This window comes from Thalassophryne amazonica, chromosome 8 (genome assembly GCF_902500255.1).
Source record: "Thalassophryne amazonica chromosome 8, fThaAma1.1, whole genome shotgun sequence".
Lineage (NCBI taxonomy): Eukaryota > Metazoa > Chordata > Actinopteri > Batrachoidiformes > Batrachoididae > Thalassophryne > Thalassophryne amazonica.
In genome coordinates this window covers 57,350,182-57,373,114 of record NC_047110.1, presented here as the reverse complement: position 1 = coordinate 57,373,114, position 22,933 = coordinate 57,350,182, and the positions used below count along the sequence as shown (strand labels likewise).

At 42.0% G+C, this 22,933-nt stretch overlaps 1 protein-coding gene across 1 annotated transcript; it reads right to left on the bottom strand.

The window, feature by feature from the left end:
* Window positions 1-1,888: 1,888 nt before the first annotated feature.
* epx (eosinophil peroxidase) lies at window positions 1,889-22,286 on the bottom strand. The gene is given in 19 exon segments (XM_034175479.1): window positions 1,889-1,976; window positions 2,052-2,145; window positions 2,265-2,348; window positions 3,172-3,336; window positions 3,753-3,964; window positions 4,061-4,298; window positions 11,838-12,008; window positions 12,091-12,349; window positions 12,442-12,548; window positions 12,551-12,601; window positions 15,259-15,633; window positions 18,174-18,372; window positions 18,449-18,463; window positions 18,465-18,512; window positions 18,514-18,576; window positions 18,655-18,794; window positions 21,632-21,807; window positions 21,919-22,079; window positions 22,272-22,286. Coding segments are annotated over 19 exon segments (2,631 nt in total). The 3' UTR covers window positions 1,889-1,918.
* Window positions 22,287-22,933: the final 647 nt, after the last annotated feature.

Genomic DNA, 22,933 nt, shown 5'->3' with positions numbered 1-22,933 from the left:
GACTTGACCAAATGTAATCTTTAACGCACATTAATGCGTCAGCACTTAAAGGCAAGTGTTTATTTTTTCAGACGAAGTTTTGACCCGGTCATTAAAAGACGGAAGCCCTTATTCAAGGTCAGCCATTTAATCGAGGAAATACGTAAGCCTAACTGGTCCTGGGGATTCCTGACTGTAACTAATCTGTTAACTGTACAGAAGTCCACCCTCCGTAACTGGATCAGGAAGCAGCACGACAAATGATGGCAGCACTTGTGTGACTGCAGGCAGGCAAGACGGTTCGTGGAAGGACCAGACCTAAGGTTTTCCAGGGAGCTAGTTGGCCTGCCTAGAAGTATAATAAGTACAGTGGTTGGGACTCGCACAGATCACAACCTCTTGAACAGACATAGAATGGTAATGACACTCCAACAGGTCAGCACATGTACAGTTTGTGGGGAGGAACCTGAGATGCCTCTCCATCTTTTGGGCCAGTGTCCAGCATGACGTAGACTGAGGCAGAGGTTTTTGGGTTCCTTTGTCTTGGAACCTGACCAGATTAGGAAACTAAAGCTAAGAAACCCGATATCCTTTATCAAGTGTACCAAAAGTTTTAACTAAGAAGGTTTATATAATGGCTGAGTGGATCCATGTCATTTGATTGGTGCTTTGTATGTAAAAACATTTGTTAGTTGTTTTATATAATGGCTAAAATAGATGCTTGTCATTTGATATTATATTAATTTATAAACAACAGAAAAGGAACTTAGATTATGGTGCAACAGTGCACTGACTTTCTGTACTTCCAGAAAAAAAAGAGTTTGTGTACGATCCTCACTCCAGCGAAAAATCACGTCAGAAATTTGTTCAGCTTTGGTGCATCACTGCTGCTCTAACATCAACAATCCAACACAAACTTTAAATACAAGTCCAAAAATAATTCTGGCTATGTCGTCAGTGATGCCGTGCACCAACTTCATGTACTTGGAAAAAAAACAAAAGACTGTGTACTTCCTCAGTGCAGCAAAAAAAATCAGAAATTAGTCCAGCTTTTTATTCTAACTTCCTCCTAACAGCTCTTCATGCCTCCAGACGGTTTACAGCACAGTGGATTTGTTTTGTGTGTGTGCACACGTGTGTGTGTGTGAGCGCCCATGTGTGCGCAGAGTGCAGTGGTACCAAACGTATGGAAAGAAATTTGCACGCTAAATGGAACCAAACAATGCAACACAAATGGGACGAATAAACCATGTCACTTGACATTTTTTAGCTTTAGTTTCCTAATCTGGTCAGGTTCCAAGACAAAGGAACCCAAAACGAATATTTAATTTGGTGACAGCTGGAAATGTTCCAGCTGAAATATATTCGTACCATTGAACTCATAAACATTCATTATTTGTATATTATGTTGGGGGGGAGCAATGTGCCCATTTGTGGTCTACGCTCTGCTGGGCTGATAGTCCACCCCCTCTTTCCTAACCTAACCTACATACATATAACGTATTTTGTTCGTTTTACACATATAGCAGATTTCGTCCGTTTTATACATAGGCTACAGCAAATTTTGATTATAATGCACAAAATGCGCTGGCCCACCTGAGTCCATTACATGCGAGTTTTACTGTAATCTCAAAACCTCACGCATGCTTCCTCCTGCAGATTCACTGCATAAAGAAATAAGAAAGAAAAAAAAAATATTCGCCATGCAATTCCCCACAGATAAATGTGTTCTTTTCATTAAAATGAGCTGTAATTTTGCAACGTTACAAAGATAAAACATTATAATGGTTCGATTTCAGTAGTAATAAAATTCTGTCAGTTTTGTGAAATTTGAAGGGCCGTACAGCTTTAAGTACATAGATTCCAAAGTCCACAGGTTTTGAACATAAAAACATTTATGACCAAAATAATCACTAAAACCGCTTTTTATTAATGCTGATTAACTTTTGTCTTTACAACATCCAGCATGGACCAACACTTCTTTCTTGTTGAAATACCTGCAAAACAATGACTCATTTTAATCATTCATTCTGCTTTCATGAAACATGTTGTAATGCTTGACAAAAACGTACTTTCTATAACAGATCATGATCATAACCAGCAGGGCCACACCACCAATCACCACGGTTACTGCAGTGACAGACACGGCTGACAGCAAGGACGACTCTGCATTGGGGTAAACAAACAAATGTTCATTCAGCTCAGTCTTGTATTCATTTTTTTCTGGATGTTTGAAGCTTGTGCTCAAAATGACAGCAGCACAATTCAAGATGATCTGACCTAACCTGAGCAAATAAAGGAACCAGGTACGTTGAAGCATTCCATGTTTTGTGGGCAAGACGAAATCTGTTCATCACATTCATCAATATCTGCAACAGTCAGCCCACATTACATATGAGCAAATGACGTTTGTGATGTCACCTAAAACATCTTTAAGAAGTGGCACTTTAATGCCCTGCCAAATTAAGGCACCCTTAGATTTTAATTAAGCAGAGAGCCAATGACAGAGCTCATCCTGATTTAATCTCTGAACTGTAATCACTGGACACTTTATTAGGTACACCTGTTCAATTGCTTGCTAACACAAATAGCTAATCAATCATTCGCATGGTAGCAAGCCAACGCATTTTAGGCATCGAACAATGGTGAAGACAACTTTCTGAAGTTCAAACAGATCATCAGAATGGGGAAGAAAGGGGATTTAAGTGACTTTGAATGTGGCATAGTTGCTGGTGCCAGACGGGCTGGTCTGAGTATTTCAGAAACTGTTGATCAACTTAGATTTTCACATACAACCATCTCTAGGGTTTATAGAGAAAGATCCAAAAAAAAAAAAAAAAAAAAAAAAGATGCCCAGTGAGCAGTTGCGTGGATGAAAATTCCTTGTTGATGTCAGAGGAGAATGGGCCAATTGGTTGAACAGGCGATGTGATGCCATTATATTAATATGGACCAACATGTCAGGAATGTTTCCAACACCATGTTGAATCTATTCTGTCTAAAGAATGAAGACAGGTCTGACCAACCGGGTACCAGCAAGGTGTCCCTAATAAAGCAGCCGGTGAATGTATTTCCCCACAATATGCAGATGAAGTAAATTAATTTTATTTTACACAGCTGACTGTTCAGTATATGTAAAATACTGCAGTCCCTCCCATCCCTAGTGGTAATGTATTCCAGTCATGACCGTACCTTGGCAGGTTGGGGGTGTAGGGCTCCACTGATAGCTTCCAGGATCACAGCTCACAGATGAAGACCCTAACAGATTGAAGCCCGTGTGACACTGATAGAGAATCACTGAGTCACAGAGGATGGAGTAGCCGGACTGAATCCTTGGGATGGGACCACAGCTAGGATCTAGGAAAGTATCCATCCAGATAAGGAAACAGAATGGAATGGAGCCTTCATCGTCATCATACATATAACGACATTTCTCCTCTGCATGTAATTACAGTTAGACACAATCCAACCACTAGGAGCAGTGGGCAGTCACAGTCTGGCACCCAGGGACCAACTCCAGATGTAGAGACACTGCCTTAGTCAGGGGCAGAGAAAAGAGCAGACCCTAAAAAACATGTTTTTGACTGTGGGAGGAAACCGGAGTGTCCAGAAGTCCACGCAGACATGGGGAGGACATGCAAAGGCCACATAGAAAGGGTGGGAAGCAAGCCCATGACCTCCTTACTGTGAGACACCAGTGCTAACCTTTTTATTTTTTGATGTGGCAGCAGCAGAAACTGCCTGTTGCACTCCATCCTCATATGCTTCCTCACCTGTATCTGGTTCCTTCCAGGGGCTGAGGTCAAGGTGGGGGATGAGGGGGTGGGAACAAGCCAATATGGCGTCTGGGCTCTCAGTGCGTGAGAACGGATCAACAGGAACATGTGTGATGTAGCTGTTGTCACATATGATGCGGGATAAAGACACTCTGTGGAGGTGTTGTCTCTGACTGCTGGTGAACACCCCCTCCCTCTGCCACCAAAACCTAGAGACAAACACACATTAGTTCTGTCTCTTATTTAAAGTGTTCAGATGTCAACATGAAGACATCCTACAATCATCTAATATTATAATTTTTAACCTGTCCCCGTCTCTCAAAGCTCTGAACTGCTTTGCCAGCAGGCAGGACAGGAGCGGTCCAACTCTGCCACCTGGAAGAGTGGGCTCTGAGATCGCACCCACCCACACATCAATGTTGTGTGGCGTCCCATACAGGAAGTGGAATTTCTGAGCCAAAGCGAGGTTATCAAGGATTTTTGTCAGGTCGGACGTAGTATTTGGAATAGAGAGGCCACAAAATCTTCGCCATGATCCATATCCTGTCATGAGAAGAAATTAAACCTTTGAGAAAAGAAAAGTCTGAGTTATGATTTATAAACACACACACACACACACACACACACACACACACACACACACACACACACACACACACACACACACACACACACACACACACACACACACACACACACACACACACACACACACACACACACACACAGAGCTGTCTTGAATGTTTTTTTCTCTCCATTTACTGTTAACTTTAAATGAAGACACACACAAAAAAACTTTCCTCAAGTGTCATTTATGGCTCATTTAGTAGACACCTGGAATTAAAATCATTCCTAAAGGAGAACTGGGATTTTTCAACCTGACCTCCCACCTCCCATTTTCATTCTTATATTTTCTTTAAAAGATGTTTTTGGGTTCATCTTTTCAATAGGGACAAAAATAAAATCAGTCCATTATCGAGTTAAAATGCAAAAACCTTCAATGTAAGCCCATAGAGCAAGCTAAAAAAAACTCCAAGTAAATTGCTTCTTGTCGCCACAAAGTGGTAAGCTTTGATGGCACTGTCGCCTGTGTGCTCACTCAGAGGGGTCGGTAAGGTTAGCCCTTATTTGTGTTGAAGCGCCTTGAGGCAGCTTTGTTGTGATTTAGCGCTCTACACGAAAAAATTAAACATTTTAAATTTTTTGCATCTGTCTCGCGTATCCCTTTGCATCCCTTAGCATACTACCGCATAAGGCTCATAAACTCTGTGTTGAGCTGCTTAAGCTTGGTGTAGAGCTACATAAACTCCACCTAGTTGGTATGCCGCATTATGCAACTCTATGTAGGCCCGGTGTGAAAGGAGCTTAACACGAATTATTGTTGATGAAAAAGAGAAGACTAAAATGTTTCGCATGAACTAAAACAAAATTCCTTCCATTTTCATCTACAAGCTCTTATCTCATCTTATCTTCAACCACTTATCTGGGATCGGGTCATGTGGGCAACAGCTCCAGCAGGGGACCCCAGACTTCCCTTTCCCGGGCCACATTGACAACCTCTGACTGTGGGATCCCGAGGCGTTCCCAGGCTAGTGTGGAGACATAATCTCTCCACCTAGTCCTGGGTCTTCCCCGGGGTCTCCTCCAGGCAATCTTACACTCCATTGTCCCCTCACTTATAAACAAGACCCTGAGGTACTTGAACTTCTTCACTTGGGGCAAGACCACATTCCCTACCCGGAGTAGGCAATCCATCAGTTTCCTGCTGAGAACCATGGCCTCAGATTTAGAGGTGCTGATCCTCACCCCAGCCACTTCACACTCGGCTGCAAACCAATCCAGTGAGTGTTGGAGGTCACAGGCCGATGAAGCCAACAGGACCACATCATCTGCAAAAAGCAGTGATGAGACCCTGAGCCCACCAAACTGGAAACCTCTACAAGCTCTTATGCTTTCAAAATGTTTCCAACATGAGTCTCATTCAGCAGAGTTCACATTGATGCCATCTTGACGCAAAATCATCAAGGCTGGACGCAACATATAATGTGTGTCACAAGTGCATGTGAGAATGCATGGGACGTCCTGCACATTAAAGACATTAAAAAAGGTTTTAAAAATAACATCTCAGTTTTGTTTGTCAGCTCCTCTGTCGGTGGGGGGTGGGGGGGGCAGAGGGTCATCTTGCTGTGTGTTTGAGCATATATCTGTAAAGGCCACTAGTGTGGCCACACCAGCCTCCAGAAAGTTACATTACATTTTTCTTACAAACTAGGAACCTAACAGCCAAAATGTTTGTGTTTAATAACTACACGTTTAAGAAGAGAACTGCACGGTTTACATTACACGTCAGTGGATTAGTCAAAAAGTAAATCAACAGTAAACGTATTGCAGTGTAAATTCATCAAATGTGAATGACAAAGATTTAATGAAAAAAAGTTACAATTACACTGTCTCAGTGTTAAAGTGTCTGACCAGCTCTCTCAGGCTCAGATTAAAGATATTGTGTGTAGATTTTTGAACACAGCAGCAAATGTGACATCAATCTAATATCAATTTAACATTACGACTAATATATAACAAATAACATGAAATATAACAAAACAATAAAATATGAAGTGTGCATCATATTTAAATTAAATTGGCTCAAGATGTGGCTGTTACAGTAGATAAAAACATTACCAGTCTTGATTTATTTTTCTGTTCTGCTTTCCTTTAACAAATTTCCAGCCCATTCTGAACATGCAAATGGAATAACTAGATCCAACAAATGTTTCATTTCAAAAGATCTGCGCCCCTACAGCACTGGATTTAAAAGAAAACAAAATGTTATGTGGAGCCAAGAGGAGCCAGAGGTCCCGTCGGAGGAGTCTCAGTGGGGCGAAGAAGAGGCGGCCCAGATCTGTGTCGGGGAAAGCCCCGAGACGAAAAGACCCGCTCTGAAGTCCGCCCTCTCTCGCGTCCACGCTCCTTTATCCGATCATCCAGACGAATAACCAAAGATATTAGCTCATCTAAATCGTTTGGTTCGTCACGGACTGCTAGCTCGTCTTTTAATGAATCGTTCAAACCATCCACAAACACTCTTATTCCAACCGGACTGAGCAGAAAAAATTCGGAAATCCATGGAATTATCCACCGCACTCCGCCTCCCCTGCCTGAGATTCAGCAACCGTTGGGCAACGGTATTTGTTTTCACCGGATGGTCAAAAACCAATCGGAACTCCCGGGAGAAATCCTTAAAGGAGCCTAACAATGGAGAATTATTACTCCACAACGCAGTGACCCAAGCTAAGGCGTCACCTCGGAGCAAATTTGTCACATATGAGACACGGCTACCATCAGAAGAGAAGGAAGCCGGTTGCTGAGCAAAAACCAGAGAACATTGCATCAAAAACGGAGCACAAGCTTCAACGTTTCCCGCATAAGGCTCTGGATGACAAATAATTGGTTCGGAAGCTGAATCTCTGGGTGACGGAGTTATCTGCACCGGTATCGATGGTGCCGCAGCTGGAGCAGCAGGAAGCAGAACGGCTTGCGCTGCAAGCTCCGTAACGTGGGCATCTGTTTGTTTGATTTGGTTTGCGAGATGCTGTAATTGCTCCCATATTTTCTCCAAGTGTTCTTGACCTCTTTCGGCAAATGGAACCGCTTCTGCCGCTGGGTCCATTTTAGAATGGCCGGGAACTACTGTTATGTGCTGACGCGGGTTGAGGAGCGGACCTGCGTCTGACTGAACCCAGCGCTAAATAACCAGAAAGCGGTTCCAAAAACAAAACATTTATTTCCCTTTCTGTGCAATAATTGTGTACAACATAATAAATGGCTTGTCTGGCGGAGTGAAGGACGGCGCGCTCTCCAGTGCTCAAAGGGATCGAAGCCCGGCGCTTCTGGACTCAAATTCACCGCCAAACACCCCCCAGGTGGACACGACAAACTGACTCTGTGAAGGATAGAAGAGGTGAGGTAAGTCAACAGCTACAACTAATATCCTTCAAAGGCACACGCTATCAGCAACACATTGAGGTCTGACTTTAAGCTTTATGTAAATGAGCAGCTTCTCACAACAGGTGGAGGATCATCAGTCCGCACGCCACGGCCGTGAGAAGCGAGCTGCACAATTCTCATCAATGTTCAAATATACTGCGTAACAAAATACCAAATTACTATTAACACTTATTCAGACAATCAATCACCTCTGATGTGTGCTGACAGCATGTGTCCCTCACCCGTCCTCCTTCACAGGCACGATGTGTCAAACCCAGGCGCGGTCCTCAGCGTCTCACAAACGAACGTCACAAGGTCGAGTTCCCGGCAATTCTGCTTGAACCACTCATGGCTTAAATGCAGAACGCCATCTAATTATCTGCTTCAGCTGAAAGTCCTTAAGTCTGCACGTGAGCATCATCCGCAGGTGCTGCGAGTCATTAGGCCTGCACGTGGACATCCTCCACAAGTGCAGCCAATAATGTTGATGAGGGTGAAGGATTCTTCTGCCAGCACCGTCTCCACAGACAAAAACCAGTTTGCATACCACCTGGAGAGCAAAGAAAAGAAAACAACACAAAAACATCCAGCCAAACCCCCCAACACAACACAAAATGTCTAATTGTATCTGAGGGGGAAGCCTTGCAGATTTAAAATATTGAGGGAAAACACCAGAAACATTCAATCAGTCAACAAGTGTATTTAGTCAGGTAATGATTACATTCGCTATTTCAGATGTGTGAAACAAAAACGGTAATCAGATTTTGTTTTTTTGAATCAAAAAGACTAAAGTGTCTTGACTAGAACTAGTCTAAAATTAACAGACTTTTAGTCTGTTATATGACTAAATAATAAATGTGAATGACAAAACAAAGACATTTGACAAAAGGCTAAACTAAAACAGGTGAGAAAATTAACACTAATTATACGATAGCTGATACACGTTCATCAAGTTCTGTGGTCATCCAGAACATATCAAATACGTCTACATATGGGTCACCAATATGTGACGAGGCTCAATTTTTGAATTTTGGACCATGGGGAATACATAACATCCACTATTGAGATAAGTCATGTTATACTCTTTTTGGATGAGCTCGCAGGAAAACCCCAGAGTGCTATTTTTGGTGGCTATATTAGGACTCGAGCGCAACTGGCTGAACCAGGATGCGAAACAAACATAAAGCGAATAACTGATGACTGTTACTTTATTGTTCAACTAAATTCAATCTCCCCATGGATTTAAGGCTCTCAAACAACTTTCAACCAACACAACTAGAGTTTTATTTATTGAATAAATTAGCAGTTTAGGAACATGGGTTTTAAATGTAACAGACTGGAACACTATGGGTTACATTCCACACCACATTTTTGGGATGCTCTCTGCAGCCGTACCGAGTGATTAAGACACTGGTCTATGGGGGAAATGAATTTTACCATGTGCCCATCAAATCAGAAGTAAATACAGATAAATTAGTTGAAGTGATTTTTGTTTATGTTTACCAAAATAATACTCAGGTGCTGTGAGTCACAAATTTGGTGAGGTTTGATGTCCCCCTTTTCAGATAAAAACTCAAAAACAACCTTTCTTACTGATCTGACTGACAAGCTCAATAATTTGAATCTAGAGCTGCGAGGTAGGACAAACACATTATCAAAATGATCAGCTTTGTGAACACATTTAAAAGCAAGTTACACCTACTATCAAGCAGGCTACAACAGTGTGACCTGCTGAACTTTTCACATGGACACAGAACTTAAGCGTCAGGGCAAAGACTGTGCGGAGCTTGAGAGTGTACATTATGATGATCAAGTGCAGAGCATCTTGTCAGAATGTGAAAAGCCCTTTACTGACTTTGCATCCATTCAGCGTGTTGTCAGGTCTCCGTTTTCTATTTGGGGAAAATATAGATATGGATTATATACAGTAGTGTTCAGAATAATAGTAGTGCTATGTGACTAAAAAGATAAATCCAGGTTTTGAGTATATTTCTTATTGTTACATGGGAAACAAGGTACCAGTAGATCCAGTAGATTTTCACAAATCCAACAAGACCAAGCATTCATGATATGCACACTCTTTAGGCTATGAAATTGGGCTATTAGTAAAAAAAAGTAGAAAAGGGGGTCTTCACAATAATAGCAGCATCTGCTGTTAATGCTACAAACTCAAAAGTATTATGTTCAAACTGCTTTTTTAGCAATCCTGTGAATCACTAAACTAGTATTTAGTTGTATAACCACAGTTTTTCATGATTTCTTCACATCTGCGAGGCAATTTTGTTGGTTTGGAACCAAGATTTTGCTGGTTTACTAGTGTGATTGGGGTCAGTGAATTGTTGAAACACCCATTTCAAGGGCATGTCCTCTTCAGCATAAGGCAACATGACCTCTTCAAGTATTTTGACATATCCAAACTGATCCATGATACCTGGTATGCAATATATAGGCCCAACACCATAGTAGGAGAAACATGCCCATATCATGATGCTTGCACCACCATGCTTCACTGTCTTCACTGTGAACTGTGGCTTGAATTCAGAGTTTGGGGTTGTCTCACAAACTGTCTGCGGCCCTTGGACCCAAAAAGAACAATTTTACTCCCATCAGTCCACAAAATATTCCTCCATTTCTCTTTAGGCCAGTTGATGTGTTCTTTGGCAAATTGTAACCTCTTCTGCACATCTTTTATTTAACAGAGGGACTTTGCAGGGGATTCTTGCATATAAATTAGCTTCACACAGGCGTCTTCTAACTGTCACAGCACTTACAGGTAACTCCAGTCTTTGATCATCCTGGAGCTGATCAGTGAGTGAGCCTTTGCCATTCTCGTTATTCTTCTATCCATTTTGATGGTTGTTTTCTGTTTTCTTCCACGCATCTTTTTTTTTTTGTCCATTTTAAAGCACTGGAGATCATTGTAGATGAACAGCCTATAATTCTTTGCACCTGCGTATAAGTTTTCCCCTCTCCAATCAACTTTTTAATCAAACTACGCTGTTCTTCTGAACAATGTCTTGAACGTCCCATTTTCCTCAGGCTTTCAAAGAGAAAAGCATGTTCAACAGGTGCTGGCTTCATCATTACATAGGAGACACCTGATTCACACCTGTTTGTTCCACAAAACTGACGAACTCACTGACTGAATGCCACACTACTATTATTGTGAACACCCCCTTTTCTACTTTTTTTTTTTTTTTTTTTTTTTACTAATAGCCCAATTTCATAGCCTTAAGAGTGTGCATATCATGAATGCTTGGTCTTGTTGGATTTGTGAGAATCTACTGAATCTACTGGTACCTTGTTTCCCATGTAACTAAGAAATATACTCAAAACCTGGATTAATCTTTTTAGTCACATAGCACTACTATTATTCTGAACACTACTGTAACGTCCAAAGTGGCATGACTGCACCTTTTGGATTTTGGAGTCTGCCTTTTCACACATGAAAATCATTTAGTCAAAATACAGATCCACCATGACTGAAGACCACCTTGAAGCCTGCTTAGGGCTGCCACTCAGCTCCTACTGTCCAGACTATGAGAGTTTGCCTGCATCCTCTCATTGCCAGAAGTCCCACTAAGGGTAGGGAATAACTTTTCCAACTTGAATTAAGCATTGAATTATTTGGGTTGTTTGTTGTTGTGTTGTTACAGGCCAGTCCTAGGCCTACTTGTGCTTATTCTTTGCACGATGCACATTTATTTCAGTAATGCATTATTATTGTTGAAACTTTATCTTTGTGCCAGAAAATTGTTATTATATTGGTGCACAATAAATTGTGGCTCCGCTATGGTGTTCGATATGGCTTGGTAGATCTTGATACACTATCGACTTTAAAAGTAGATTTTGGTTCAAAAAAGGTTGGGCACCCCTGATCTATGTGATAATGAAGCATGTCAATGAAGACTACACTGATGCTGCACTGGAATATATATATATATATATATATATATATATATATATATATATATATATATATATATATATATATATATATATATATATATATTTATTTTTTTTTTTTTTACAATCGTCGTTGACATCAGAGGATGCTACTGCATCATTCAATACTAGGTCACAGAACAAAGCTGGTACCAGGTAGGCCGTGGTCCCGGCCTCTCTGAAGGTTCAGGGCACCAAGGTCCAGAGGAATCCCTCCTTGTGCCTGAAACAGCCTCTCTGTCAGCTCTTCCACCATCATCTCTCCCTGCATCTGTAGCTTGGCTGGAGACAGCAAAAGACCACGCAACACAGGATCTATTCCACCTGACACATCAAGAGGAAATAAATAAATAAAGCATTCATCAAAGCAATTCAAATGTTCTGACTTACAGTACTGTATTTATACCTTCTTGCACAATCCTCCAAGAGGCAAACAGTGATTCATGAAGCGGTAGTGGGGGATGCTGGGGGTTAGTGACATATCCCGGCCCCAGCCTGGCTACTATCGGCTGCACAGTGACATGTGCAAAACGAAATGCAGCAGTTGCAAAAACATTAACAATACTGGGATCCACTTCAGGATCGTAGCCCTCATAGGGAGGCACCAGCTCAGACATGGCGCTTTCACCAAGAACCCGCGGCAAATACTGCTCCCATGTTACAATCTGAAATAAGTCAGAATTAAGTCAGCCAGGAGGCTGTGAATTCTCGTATTGATAAAGGCGAAAGGATATCCTGCTCAAACTGTGGGTGATACCTGGTGAATGGCTCCTATGATCTTCCGGGCCTCTTGATAAAGGGTGTCAGGGCTCCAGTGAGGGTTGAGCAAATGAAGCTCTTTGACCAACCGATTGTGCTCCCTCAAAAGAGTGTGTGCAATGCAATCATTCCCAGGTGTTCATTGGCTCTTGAATCACCTGCAAAATATTAATGAACTATAACATCACTCAAAGAATGTATTCTGCCAAAGCACCGCAGTCTCCTTTAAATTAATCTTGAAACCAAATTCCTGTCCTTCTTTCGTGATCCACCCCTGCCTATAAATACATTTTTGTCCCCCAGATCCATATACAGTGCATCCGGAAAGTATTCACAGCGCTTCACTTTGTCCCTGACTATGATTGATTGATTGAAGGTTTTATTTCAGACATTAAAAACAAAACAAATATAGAAGAAAACAAACAACAAACCACAAAATCTAAAAAAGGCAAAACAACAACAATGTCAACATAACTTGTTTGAAAGGGAGCAGGAAGAAGCATGAATATGACAGAGGTGCACCCTGCCCCTCCCTGGAGGAATTTCATTCATCCAGGATCATCTCAGGGGAAAATCCACACTGTGCTTGATCACACTGCGCTGTCAGTGGTTACAAATTGGCTGATTTTCAATTATGATTAGGGAATTCTCACACTTGTCTTTACTGAGGGATTGGAAGCAGTGGAATGGGGGATTTTCAAGATCCGCCGCCATCTTGAAATTGAGACTTCCAGTAAGTGAGCCTCTCGCTCACATGTTTGGCGTCACTAGAAACACCTGCTCAGCTGTCAGATTTCCAGGGAGAAAATTGGCCAGTGGAGGTGAATTCCACACTGTATTGGAAAGTTATTTTGTTGTCATTGTTGTTGGTAACCCACAAGGAATGAGAAGGAGTACTGTAGTGGTGTGAATGTCGATCTAAAGCCCCGGTCACAGGGCATTAACGAATGACACTACAGCCAAAATGAAACAATAAATCTGGACTTGCTTTGACTTTCAGAGACATCATTTAACCGTTGTCCAGCTTCGTTCCTCTACGAATCCCAACGACGGTTCCTCATTGCTTGCGTAATTCCCGTACCGTAGGTGTTCCGTTTGACTATCATCCAATGTCGTCCAACCTCCCAAGCCCAACATCTTGCACAAACAATCAAACAGCTGTGCACTACAGACAGCCAAAGATGGCATGCAAACTGTCCCACAGCCATTTGTGTGTGTGTGCGCACAGGCTCTCCAGGCAAATCAATCAATCAATCAATCAATTTTTTTTATATAGCGCCAAATCACAACAAACAGTTGCCCCAAGGCGCTTTATATTGTAAGGCAAGGCCATACAATAATTATGTAAAACCCCAACGGTCAAAACGACCCCCTGTGAGGAAGCACTTGGCTACAGTGGGAAGGAAAAACTCCCTTTTAACAGGAAGAAACCTCCAGCAGAACCAGGCTCAGGGAGGGGCAGTCTTCTGCTGGGACTGGTTGGGGCTGAGGGAGAGAACCAGGAAAAAGATATGCTGTGGAGGGGAGCAGAGATCAATCACTAGTGATTAAATGCAGAGTGGTGCATACAGAGCAAAAAGAGAAAGAAACAGTGCATCATGGGAACCCCCCAGCAGTCTACGTCTATAGCAGCATAACTAAGGGATGGTTCAGGGTCACCTGATCCAGCCCTAACTATAAGCTTTAGCAAAAAGGAAAGTTTTAAGCCTAATCTTAAAAGTAGAGAGGGTGTCTGTCTCCCTGATCTGAATTGGGAGCTGGTTCCACAGGTGAGGAGCCGACAGCCAGAAAGCAAAACAGAATACGGACGACTAAGTTGTCATCGGGAACGAAGAACGAAGCTGGATGATGGTTAAATGATGTCTCTGAAAGTCAACATAAGTCCAGATTTATTGTTTTGTTTTGGCTTCAGTGTCATTTGTTAGTGCTGTGTGACCGGGGCTTCGCTGCTAGGAAAGTTTAACAACCAAAATACCAACATTCTACGTGCAATGAACATCTTTCACTTTTATTTGATTTCTTTGCAACTGACATTGTTATTCTAGCATTCAAAAGGCTATTCCTACCGCTACACAACTCCAACCACACACACGAGAAAGTTTCTTGACAGTTGCTGTTATTGAAAGAAGCCGCGTCTCCCAAACCAGATAGAGTTGTGACGTCAATACACATACGTGTAGGCGCTGTCTAGTGGGATCTTGAAAACCCCCATTGCGTAAAGATGTTTTCCTTGTGGATGTGCAGTATGTGGTTCTGAGCAAAGCAGTGGTCAATGTGGCACCTTTCCTGATCTCATAATTGCGAGATCTTTTCTCATAATTACAAATTAAGAGATAAGGTGTCTATTTTTTTTTTATCCAGTGAATGTAATGGTCTTCCGTAAGTAGTCAACACTCTACACATATCATTTCTGTGTTACGTTTCTGTTTTACCCAGATCATTTCATGAAACAATGAAATCATTCAGTTATTTTAGTAAAAATAAGATAAAGCACAGTGTGTTTATCAATATTATTATAAATAATCTATATTGGAAATATGTACAAATTGCAATCAAGGTAGCCTGTGATTTCTCTTTTTTTGTGGTTGGCGGGTGACAGAGGCTCATCTGTCCAGAGGGGGCCTGACTGCCTCTGAGGGCGTGCCAGGCACTCTAAGGCCTGCCCATGACGCCGGGACTGCCTCTCTGCTAAATATCATTTGGAATCTGTTCATGTGCTTCTGAGATAACTTGCGGACAAAGCACCAAGAACACACAGCCTCCTTGATCGAGGTAACCATAGATTTAATAATACCTGATTTACCACATTACTCACCAGCTTGAAAGCAGGATGTGGTGTTCTTCCCACATATGGATCTGTTTGATGCTGCTGAAGCATTAGTGTTCCGAGGACCACAGGGATCCAGTTGAGCCTGCTGAAGTGGCATAAAGGGCATGTAGGCGAGAACTCCGTCTGAGTAGTGAGGGTTGGTGGCCATGGTGCCCAGAGGAGAGGAGTTGTTTCGCAGAGCTGAAGCCAGACTGTCTGAGCTGCCATATACCATGCTGGCATCAACAAAGGAGGTGATAGTGTTCAGCTGCTCCCGGTGCCGATGAGGCAACAATCCAGCAACACAGCTAGGAGCAGAGCGGAAAAAAGGCATGCAACTCTGGAGACCATAGCGAGGATCTGATAGTGGGATCTGTAAAGAGATGTCAGTTTCATCCTGCTGATGAAAAACATGCTCAACTTTTAACAAGGTTAGTTAAAAAGTACTAAAAAGCTGTAGCTAACAATTATTAGCACAGAGAAGATTTAAAAGTATGGAAATAAATCCTATAATTTAAGGAAAACCAATACTGTTGGCTTTATATATGAGGTAAACAAAATACAGCCAGGAGTACCACCAGGCACTCGCTAAAACACAGGTCCTCAGCATCCAAATTCCAAGTGAAGAATCCATAAAAATTTCTATCGCTTGAATTTGTAAAGGCCCTGAGGCCCATCAGGCTGGTGCATCTACAAACAAAGAAAGAAAACAAAACAAACGAGAATATCATTAAAGTTTTTCTGTTATTGTAGAAAATGAAAATTTTATATTTCTCAATTATTACATATAAACTCAAATGTTTGGCACATTTTTATTTTAAATTTGATAATTACAGCTTACACCTCCAAAAATAAACTATAACTCAATACTTGAAAAATTACCGTTCATATCTTATGACTTTAGAATACATAACATTTTCACTTCCTGAAATAACCGACAAAGACTTAACTTTTCCACGATATTCTATTTTATTTTTAAGATGCACCTGGATACTTAAGCCCAGGTTACAAAGAGACGGTTTTGTCGGCGGGTAGTATGTAGACCGAAGTTCGCGGTAGTTCCGGCTGTTTCGCGGTAGAAAGGGGCAGAGCATTTCGCCGGCGTTTTGAGCGCCGTACTAGCCGCATATACGCGGATAAAACGCTGCTAAATCCAACGAATAAGCGGAGTTTTGACGTCGTAGCATCCGGCACACGTAAGGCAACGGGGGTTAATACCCAGTTCTATCCTTTACAATTGCAGGTTAAGACGCGTGTGAGAACGGCGGTGTTCTGCTGCCGCCAATAATGCCCTGTGTACCGCTGGATTTATCCAGGCAAATCCTGCGTTACTCCAGGAACTTTTGCATATAGGCACCGCCCCTAGAGTATAATAGGCTGAAGCAGCTGTCAGTTGCAGGGGGAGGGAGCTCAACTCTCAGCCTTTTCTTTTCTCTCCTTTTCCCCTCCTCAAGGTGTTGCTCCGTCTCCACCACAGGGCTACCCTCTGCTTCTGAACCAGACCTCTTGGTAAGTCCTTGCCGCTGCCAATTTTATTTTAGGAGGCATACTGGAGCTTCTCTGCAAAAATATCTGGAGCTGGCCGCGAGTGAGAGACCTGCATGCAGCACGCTAGCGTTTTTATACTGACCGCCGCCTATCGGCCGTTTGGAACGCCGTTAACCGGGAGGTGGCATTTAGAACAGCGTACTGTCCGCTAGCGCCGCCGTTTTGTCTGCCTCTGTTGCCGGTTAAAATGCCTTTGAGGATGCCGATGTGGGCTCTATCGCCGTTTTACATGCCGTTGGTTAGGGATACAATGCTAGCCGGCAATTACGGCGGTGTAAACTGCGGCACTACAGGAAGGGGCGGGATGACACGGCGATTAAAAAAAATATTAAACGCCGTTGTTCGCGTTGTCTCCGTTGTCAGGCCACTTCTCCGGGAGGAATTATTCGACATGTTGAATAATTTTTTCGACGATTCCTGGTGAAGCCGGAACCAAACCACGCCACTGTGTGCCGGCGTTAACTACGGCGTTTGATCCCTAAAACGGCCCAGAGGGGGCAAAATCTCTGCCGGGACGCTTCCGGGAGAGTTTACCATCTATGTGTAAATGGGGCTTTAGGCTGTATAAGAAAAGGGTCGGCAGTTGCCCATTTACAGCTGGGTGGACTGCAAAGGGGCAGGTGAAATGAGAGGTTGAGCACAGACACCTTACTTAATATGAAGATGTACAGAGGAACTGGACATAAATTCAAAATATTCTGGGAATACCTGATAGTTCAGTGAGACACTCAAATATAATGGTTTATAAGTATTCACATATAAATACATAAGCAGCTGACCTGCTCTGTGTAAGCCTGATACTCCTGTCAGATCTCAGAAGCTAACCAGTGTGGGGCCTGGTTAGTACTTGAATGGGAGACCTCTTTGGAAGCCAGGGGTTGTGGTGTGTTTCTCCAGGTAAAACTGGAGTTGAGTCAGGACGGACATCCGGCATAAAACTTGTGCCAAATGCCAATGCTGATCTGGCTGTATCCGCTGTGGCGACCCCGAACACACGGAGCAGCCGAAAGGACAACAACAACATATAAATACGAAATAAACAAACAGTTGATATTTTGCAATATGTCTCCCCATGGTGCAGAATTAATTTGCATGATGGCGGATGTTAACAGTACTTTTTCTTCCCTGACAGATACAATCAGATTCTGTATGTGAAACAGAGCGGGTTAAGTGTTCGGCAAATATCAGTGAAGCCAAGACTGGAGATATTTACAGCTACCAATGAAGCAGCAGTTGTCTCAGTGTAAGTTGACATCTTAAAAAGACGTCTAAATTCCATGGGCGTATTAGATATGTGTTATATATTGTGGACTTTGTCGCATATGAAGATAGCAGCACAACTTGAGTTTGTGCCATTTACATGCACCTGTATGGGAAACAGGGTGTGTTGCGGCTGCAGGTTTGGATGCAGTCTGCTCCTGTCCTGAAGGCTGCTGTGCTGGGGCTCTGGGGTGTCAGCACCAAGTCGTGATCTATCCACTGGCCCCATTCTACCAACAGGTGGGACAGAGTGGAGTCCAGAGAGATGTTGTTGTTGTGAGTGAAGAGCACTTCCTGAGACACGAACCGCACCTGGATAACACACAGTGTTAGGAGTATCAGGGCTGACGGGTCAGTGGGTGACGTACTGCTGCTGCAGGGTTCTTACTGGAGGCAGGGTGGACATTGTGGTAGGTGCGAGCTGGGTCCCAGCCTCTGGGTGTCCCCCACACAATCCTCATATTCTGGAGGCACCCAGCGTGAATACGGAGTATTGGCTGCCCCCCATCTGGGATTCTTCTAAACAGGGAAAGAACATCTAAGACTGAATTTTTTTTTTTTTGTCTACTGGATATTTTGCCTGGGTGTCAACACTCACCTGTTGTTGCATTCTCCTGTGATGGATCGGTAACCGTGCTCAGAAAGACAGGTGGTCTGGACAGCTGGGCCTCTGCAGTTGAGCGAGCAGCCTGTCACCCTGCAGCAGATTCTGCATTCTTCTTCACTCAGCAGCTCTTCAAGGAAAGAACAAAACCAACAGAATGCAAAGATCACATTCAATTTATTAATTTTGTAGAGCACCAACTCACGACAGCGTCGCCCAAGGCACTTCACACAAACACCAAAAAACAAATTAAAATAAATTAAAAGATTAAAAGCACAACTAAAACCCAAGAGTAAAAGAAATATAATGAAATGGAGAACAAACGTATCTTCATCTGGTTTTAAAAGTATCCACAACATCTGACTGCTTTATAAACGCTAGAAGACTGTTCCACAGAAAGGGGGCACAGTAAGAAAACCTCATTTCCCCAAAGACTTTTTATTCACCCGAGGAACACAAAATAGTCCTACATCCTGCGCGCGCTGGGCCCGGGCCAGGGTTTATTAAGTCACCAGGAAGGAACATGGAGCACACGCAGCAGCTGATTTCCATTTGTACTTGAGGTTATCATATACACTCCCTCTCATGGTTATTTAAGGTTGTAACTATCACTGCCAGTAAATCCAGTTGGTTGATTTGGTTAATCCTTTAAAGAGACTCAGGAACATCGGTGTTTGTTTCTCACAAGGGCGCAATTTAGAACTAGAAAGTTGGGGGACAAAGTGCGAGGCCCGCAGGGCCGAAGCCCATAGGGCGGGGGTCTGGGGCTGCTTTAGGCCCCCAGAAGCCAACGGTTTCTAGATAAGCTCAGATGCATTCTGAGCATCCAGAACAGTAATTTTAATGTTTTGAGAAGACCATAAAGTGGACACCATTTGACTTATACAATTTGAAACTGTGGATATAAGTACTTTATTCTGAGAATAGCCAGCATTTTATTAACATCCTGGTGTAGATAAGGTATCACCACATGTTGTAGAACTCAAAAAGAATGATAGGTTGAGTTTTCATAAAAAAAAACAAAAACAAACAAACAACTGCAATGTGGTAAAATGTATTCATAAATATGAAAGAACAGGCTCTTAATTATTAACTATCACATACTGTATTTTTTTTTTTCCTCAAGATTTGTTTTTGCATAAGTTTGAAAAAAACAACAGATCATAAGTTTAGGATAAATTACTTTTCATGAATTTAATTTTTGAAGTGGCACTAATGACAACACTCATACTGAACATAATTTCGCTTGCACAGACTGATTTTGGAGATCAAGCAATAACTGCAGATGGGCTTTCTGAGGTCCCAGAGAGCTTTTCTGATTTCCTTTTCTAACTTTCAGAAGTTAGTAAATTAGCATATGGTCCATTGATACTTATGTGTAGACACTAGCCCCTAGAGACAACTATTTTTGGTTTCAAATCTGGGCAAATGCAGTTCCAGAAAATTCCGAATGTGACAAACAAGAAACAGGTGTTGTAAACAAGTCAATGCTGCTAAAAATACAAACTTGCAGAAACAAAGATATTATTCTGACATGGTTTTGCACATAAGACTGGCATAGCATGTTTCAAGTACACACATATGGGTGATCCTTTAACTACAGGCACTATTGGCCTTGTAAATGTAATTTCCACCACACCATTGCCTTACAATATAAAGCGCCTTGGGGCAACTGTTTGTTGTGATTTGGCACTATATACATGTACTCTGATGTCACTGTTTATCTCCATAGAAACTACCCAAACAATCTTTCATGCAAACTGTTTAAAGGGACATTACAGTGTTGTGGTGGAAATTACGGCAATAGTGTGGGAAAACTACATTTGTTTAAAAAAAAAATCACAACAGTTGTATGACATTGAATACCCCAATTATGTTTTGATTATTTACTGATATTTTATTCAGAGATATTTTAAAACATTAGAAAAAACATTTCTTTACATTCATTTTTATCATTGAAGATCAAAAGTCATGGGTGTGGGACAAGCACAAACGGCAATATATGCATATAATGATGCTGAAAAAAGGTGAAAAAGTCATCATAGACTACTAGAACAAATTTCTTAACACACTTTCATTGTAAAGATAACTATAAAAGTGTGAAATTTCCCCTTTTTTCTGTTTTTCATACAATATGATCAAAGGACATAAGTGCCCGTAGTCTAAGAATCACCCATATATGTCAGAAGGTGGGGGGGGGGGACATGTCCCTCCTATCCCCCACCAAATTGCGCCCATGGTTTCTCAGGTCACCACCTCAACACTTTGGAAGCATTTGATATGGTAGACGTAGTTTTCTCCTTGTTCTTTTTTTAGTATGTCTTCCTTGCTTGAGTTATTTTTTTTTTTTTTAGGTACTTTCATTTTTTCTTCTGGATTGGTTTATTATCTTTTTTTTTTTTTAATGCTCTTGTTTTTACTGTTTTTAATGTTTTTATTTTGGGTCACCACTGTAGATTCTGTATGAATCCACATTTTGGTTTTGCACAAGTTTTACACCAGATATGTTTCCAGATTCAACTCCAGAAGTACTGGAGGTCGAGGCATGGGTGACTTTACACACGGGACCTTGTGGATACAAGACTGTTTCATCTGTATTATATACAGTAATTTTTTTTTTTTACCCTCATCTCTCTTTCATTACATTACTGAACATCTTAAACTGAAATACACTGAGGTAATAAAATATGACTAATGCAGAAGATAAAATCAACTCCTTTACACTGCCCTGCCATGTAAATAAGAATGTAAAGTTGGACATGTCCTACATCCAGCTGCACCAGGCGTATGGCACCATGCACCACATATAGTCAAGATAGGGCCAATAAACACAGAGCTCTGAAAAGAATGTTAAACTTCTTTATCTGTATTAGCTGGTTACATGTGTATAAGAATCAAATGCTTCAGGCATCTGAAATCATAATCTACAGGTGCAAACATCTGTTCATTGATTGTGCCAATCGGTACCATGCGGGCTGGGTTGAACCATAGTATGGGTGTAGACCATTTCTCTGATAAGCTCCACTGTGTTCTCCAATAGCTCTGCAGCATGGATGTGAGTCCTGGTTCTGGTTCCAGTCTGTTTGAACTGGGCCAGTAGATCACTGGGCCTCAGAGCACCTCCAGCCAGAGACATCTTCACCCTGGAATTAAGAAGCGTGTTTATTCTGACAAAATTACACCATTTTAGGCTTTTAGAATATGTTGGGCAGAACGGAGATACAGATTCTTCTTAGCCAAATATTAATGTCTACCTTTCATTTGTATTGGCATAGGCAGCATCAGTCAACTTGATCGCTCTTTGAAGAGCATCTTCCACAAACATGGACCCCGGATACATGGTTCCTGACGTGAAGAATGTAAACAGAAATGCAGTAAGACTTGCTGCTCTGTATTTGTTCTCATTACTGTCAATCTATCATAAATCATACTTGAGGTGTTTTGCAACGACTTTGTTCAGTGAAACACGCTCGGGGAAGGATGGTGGGATGAGTACTAGTCCAAGCAGAGAGAGGGACATCTGAAACCAGATATTTAATACTAAATGTGGTAAGTTGTTCTGTAAAGTTCAAGTACACATGCAGAAGAAGAAGAAGAAAATACTCACGAGTGTTGTTTCCATCTAGAACCCAAAAACTGCCCAAACTGTGTAGAAGATTGTCTTTTTCCAGCCCTTCCTTTAAGTAACCACACTGTCTTGCTGCTGCACTGTGACTAAGCTTCAGAGCCAACAGGTGTGTGTTGTGCTCTGAGCATCAACGTTTGCCATTTATACGCAAGCAGCAGGGCCAGCAGGTATGTGCAGAATCCCCTTATCTGTTCTTCTGGTGACAGGAAGCCGACATCAACACTGCCTCGAACTAATACCCTTTCAAATCAATTATACTTCTGTCGTCCTGCTCATGATGAAAATGTACAAATTCAGATTTTTTTAAAGTCTATTTTGTACTGAAGAACTGAAATTAGTGGGTGCAAATATTCAGTAGCTAATGTGAACAAATTTCTCTTCACTAAGATGTGAGAAAATCACACATGAAACTTTGCAGTCTTACATTAGACTCGGAGTGACCAGAAAAATCATGATTTAAGAGTCTTTGCCACTGATGGTTACTGTGTCTCTGACACAGACAGGCAGCTAAGTTGGAGGACGAGGGAAGAAAAGATAGTGGAACCATTGTAAGGAGACAGGGTCACGTACATGACAGCAATAAAGCATTGGACAGAAAGGTTAGTGTGACTGCAGTATGACTTAAAGAGCAACTGTGTTCA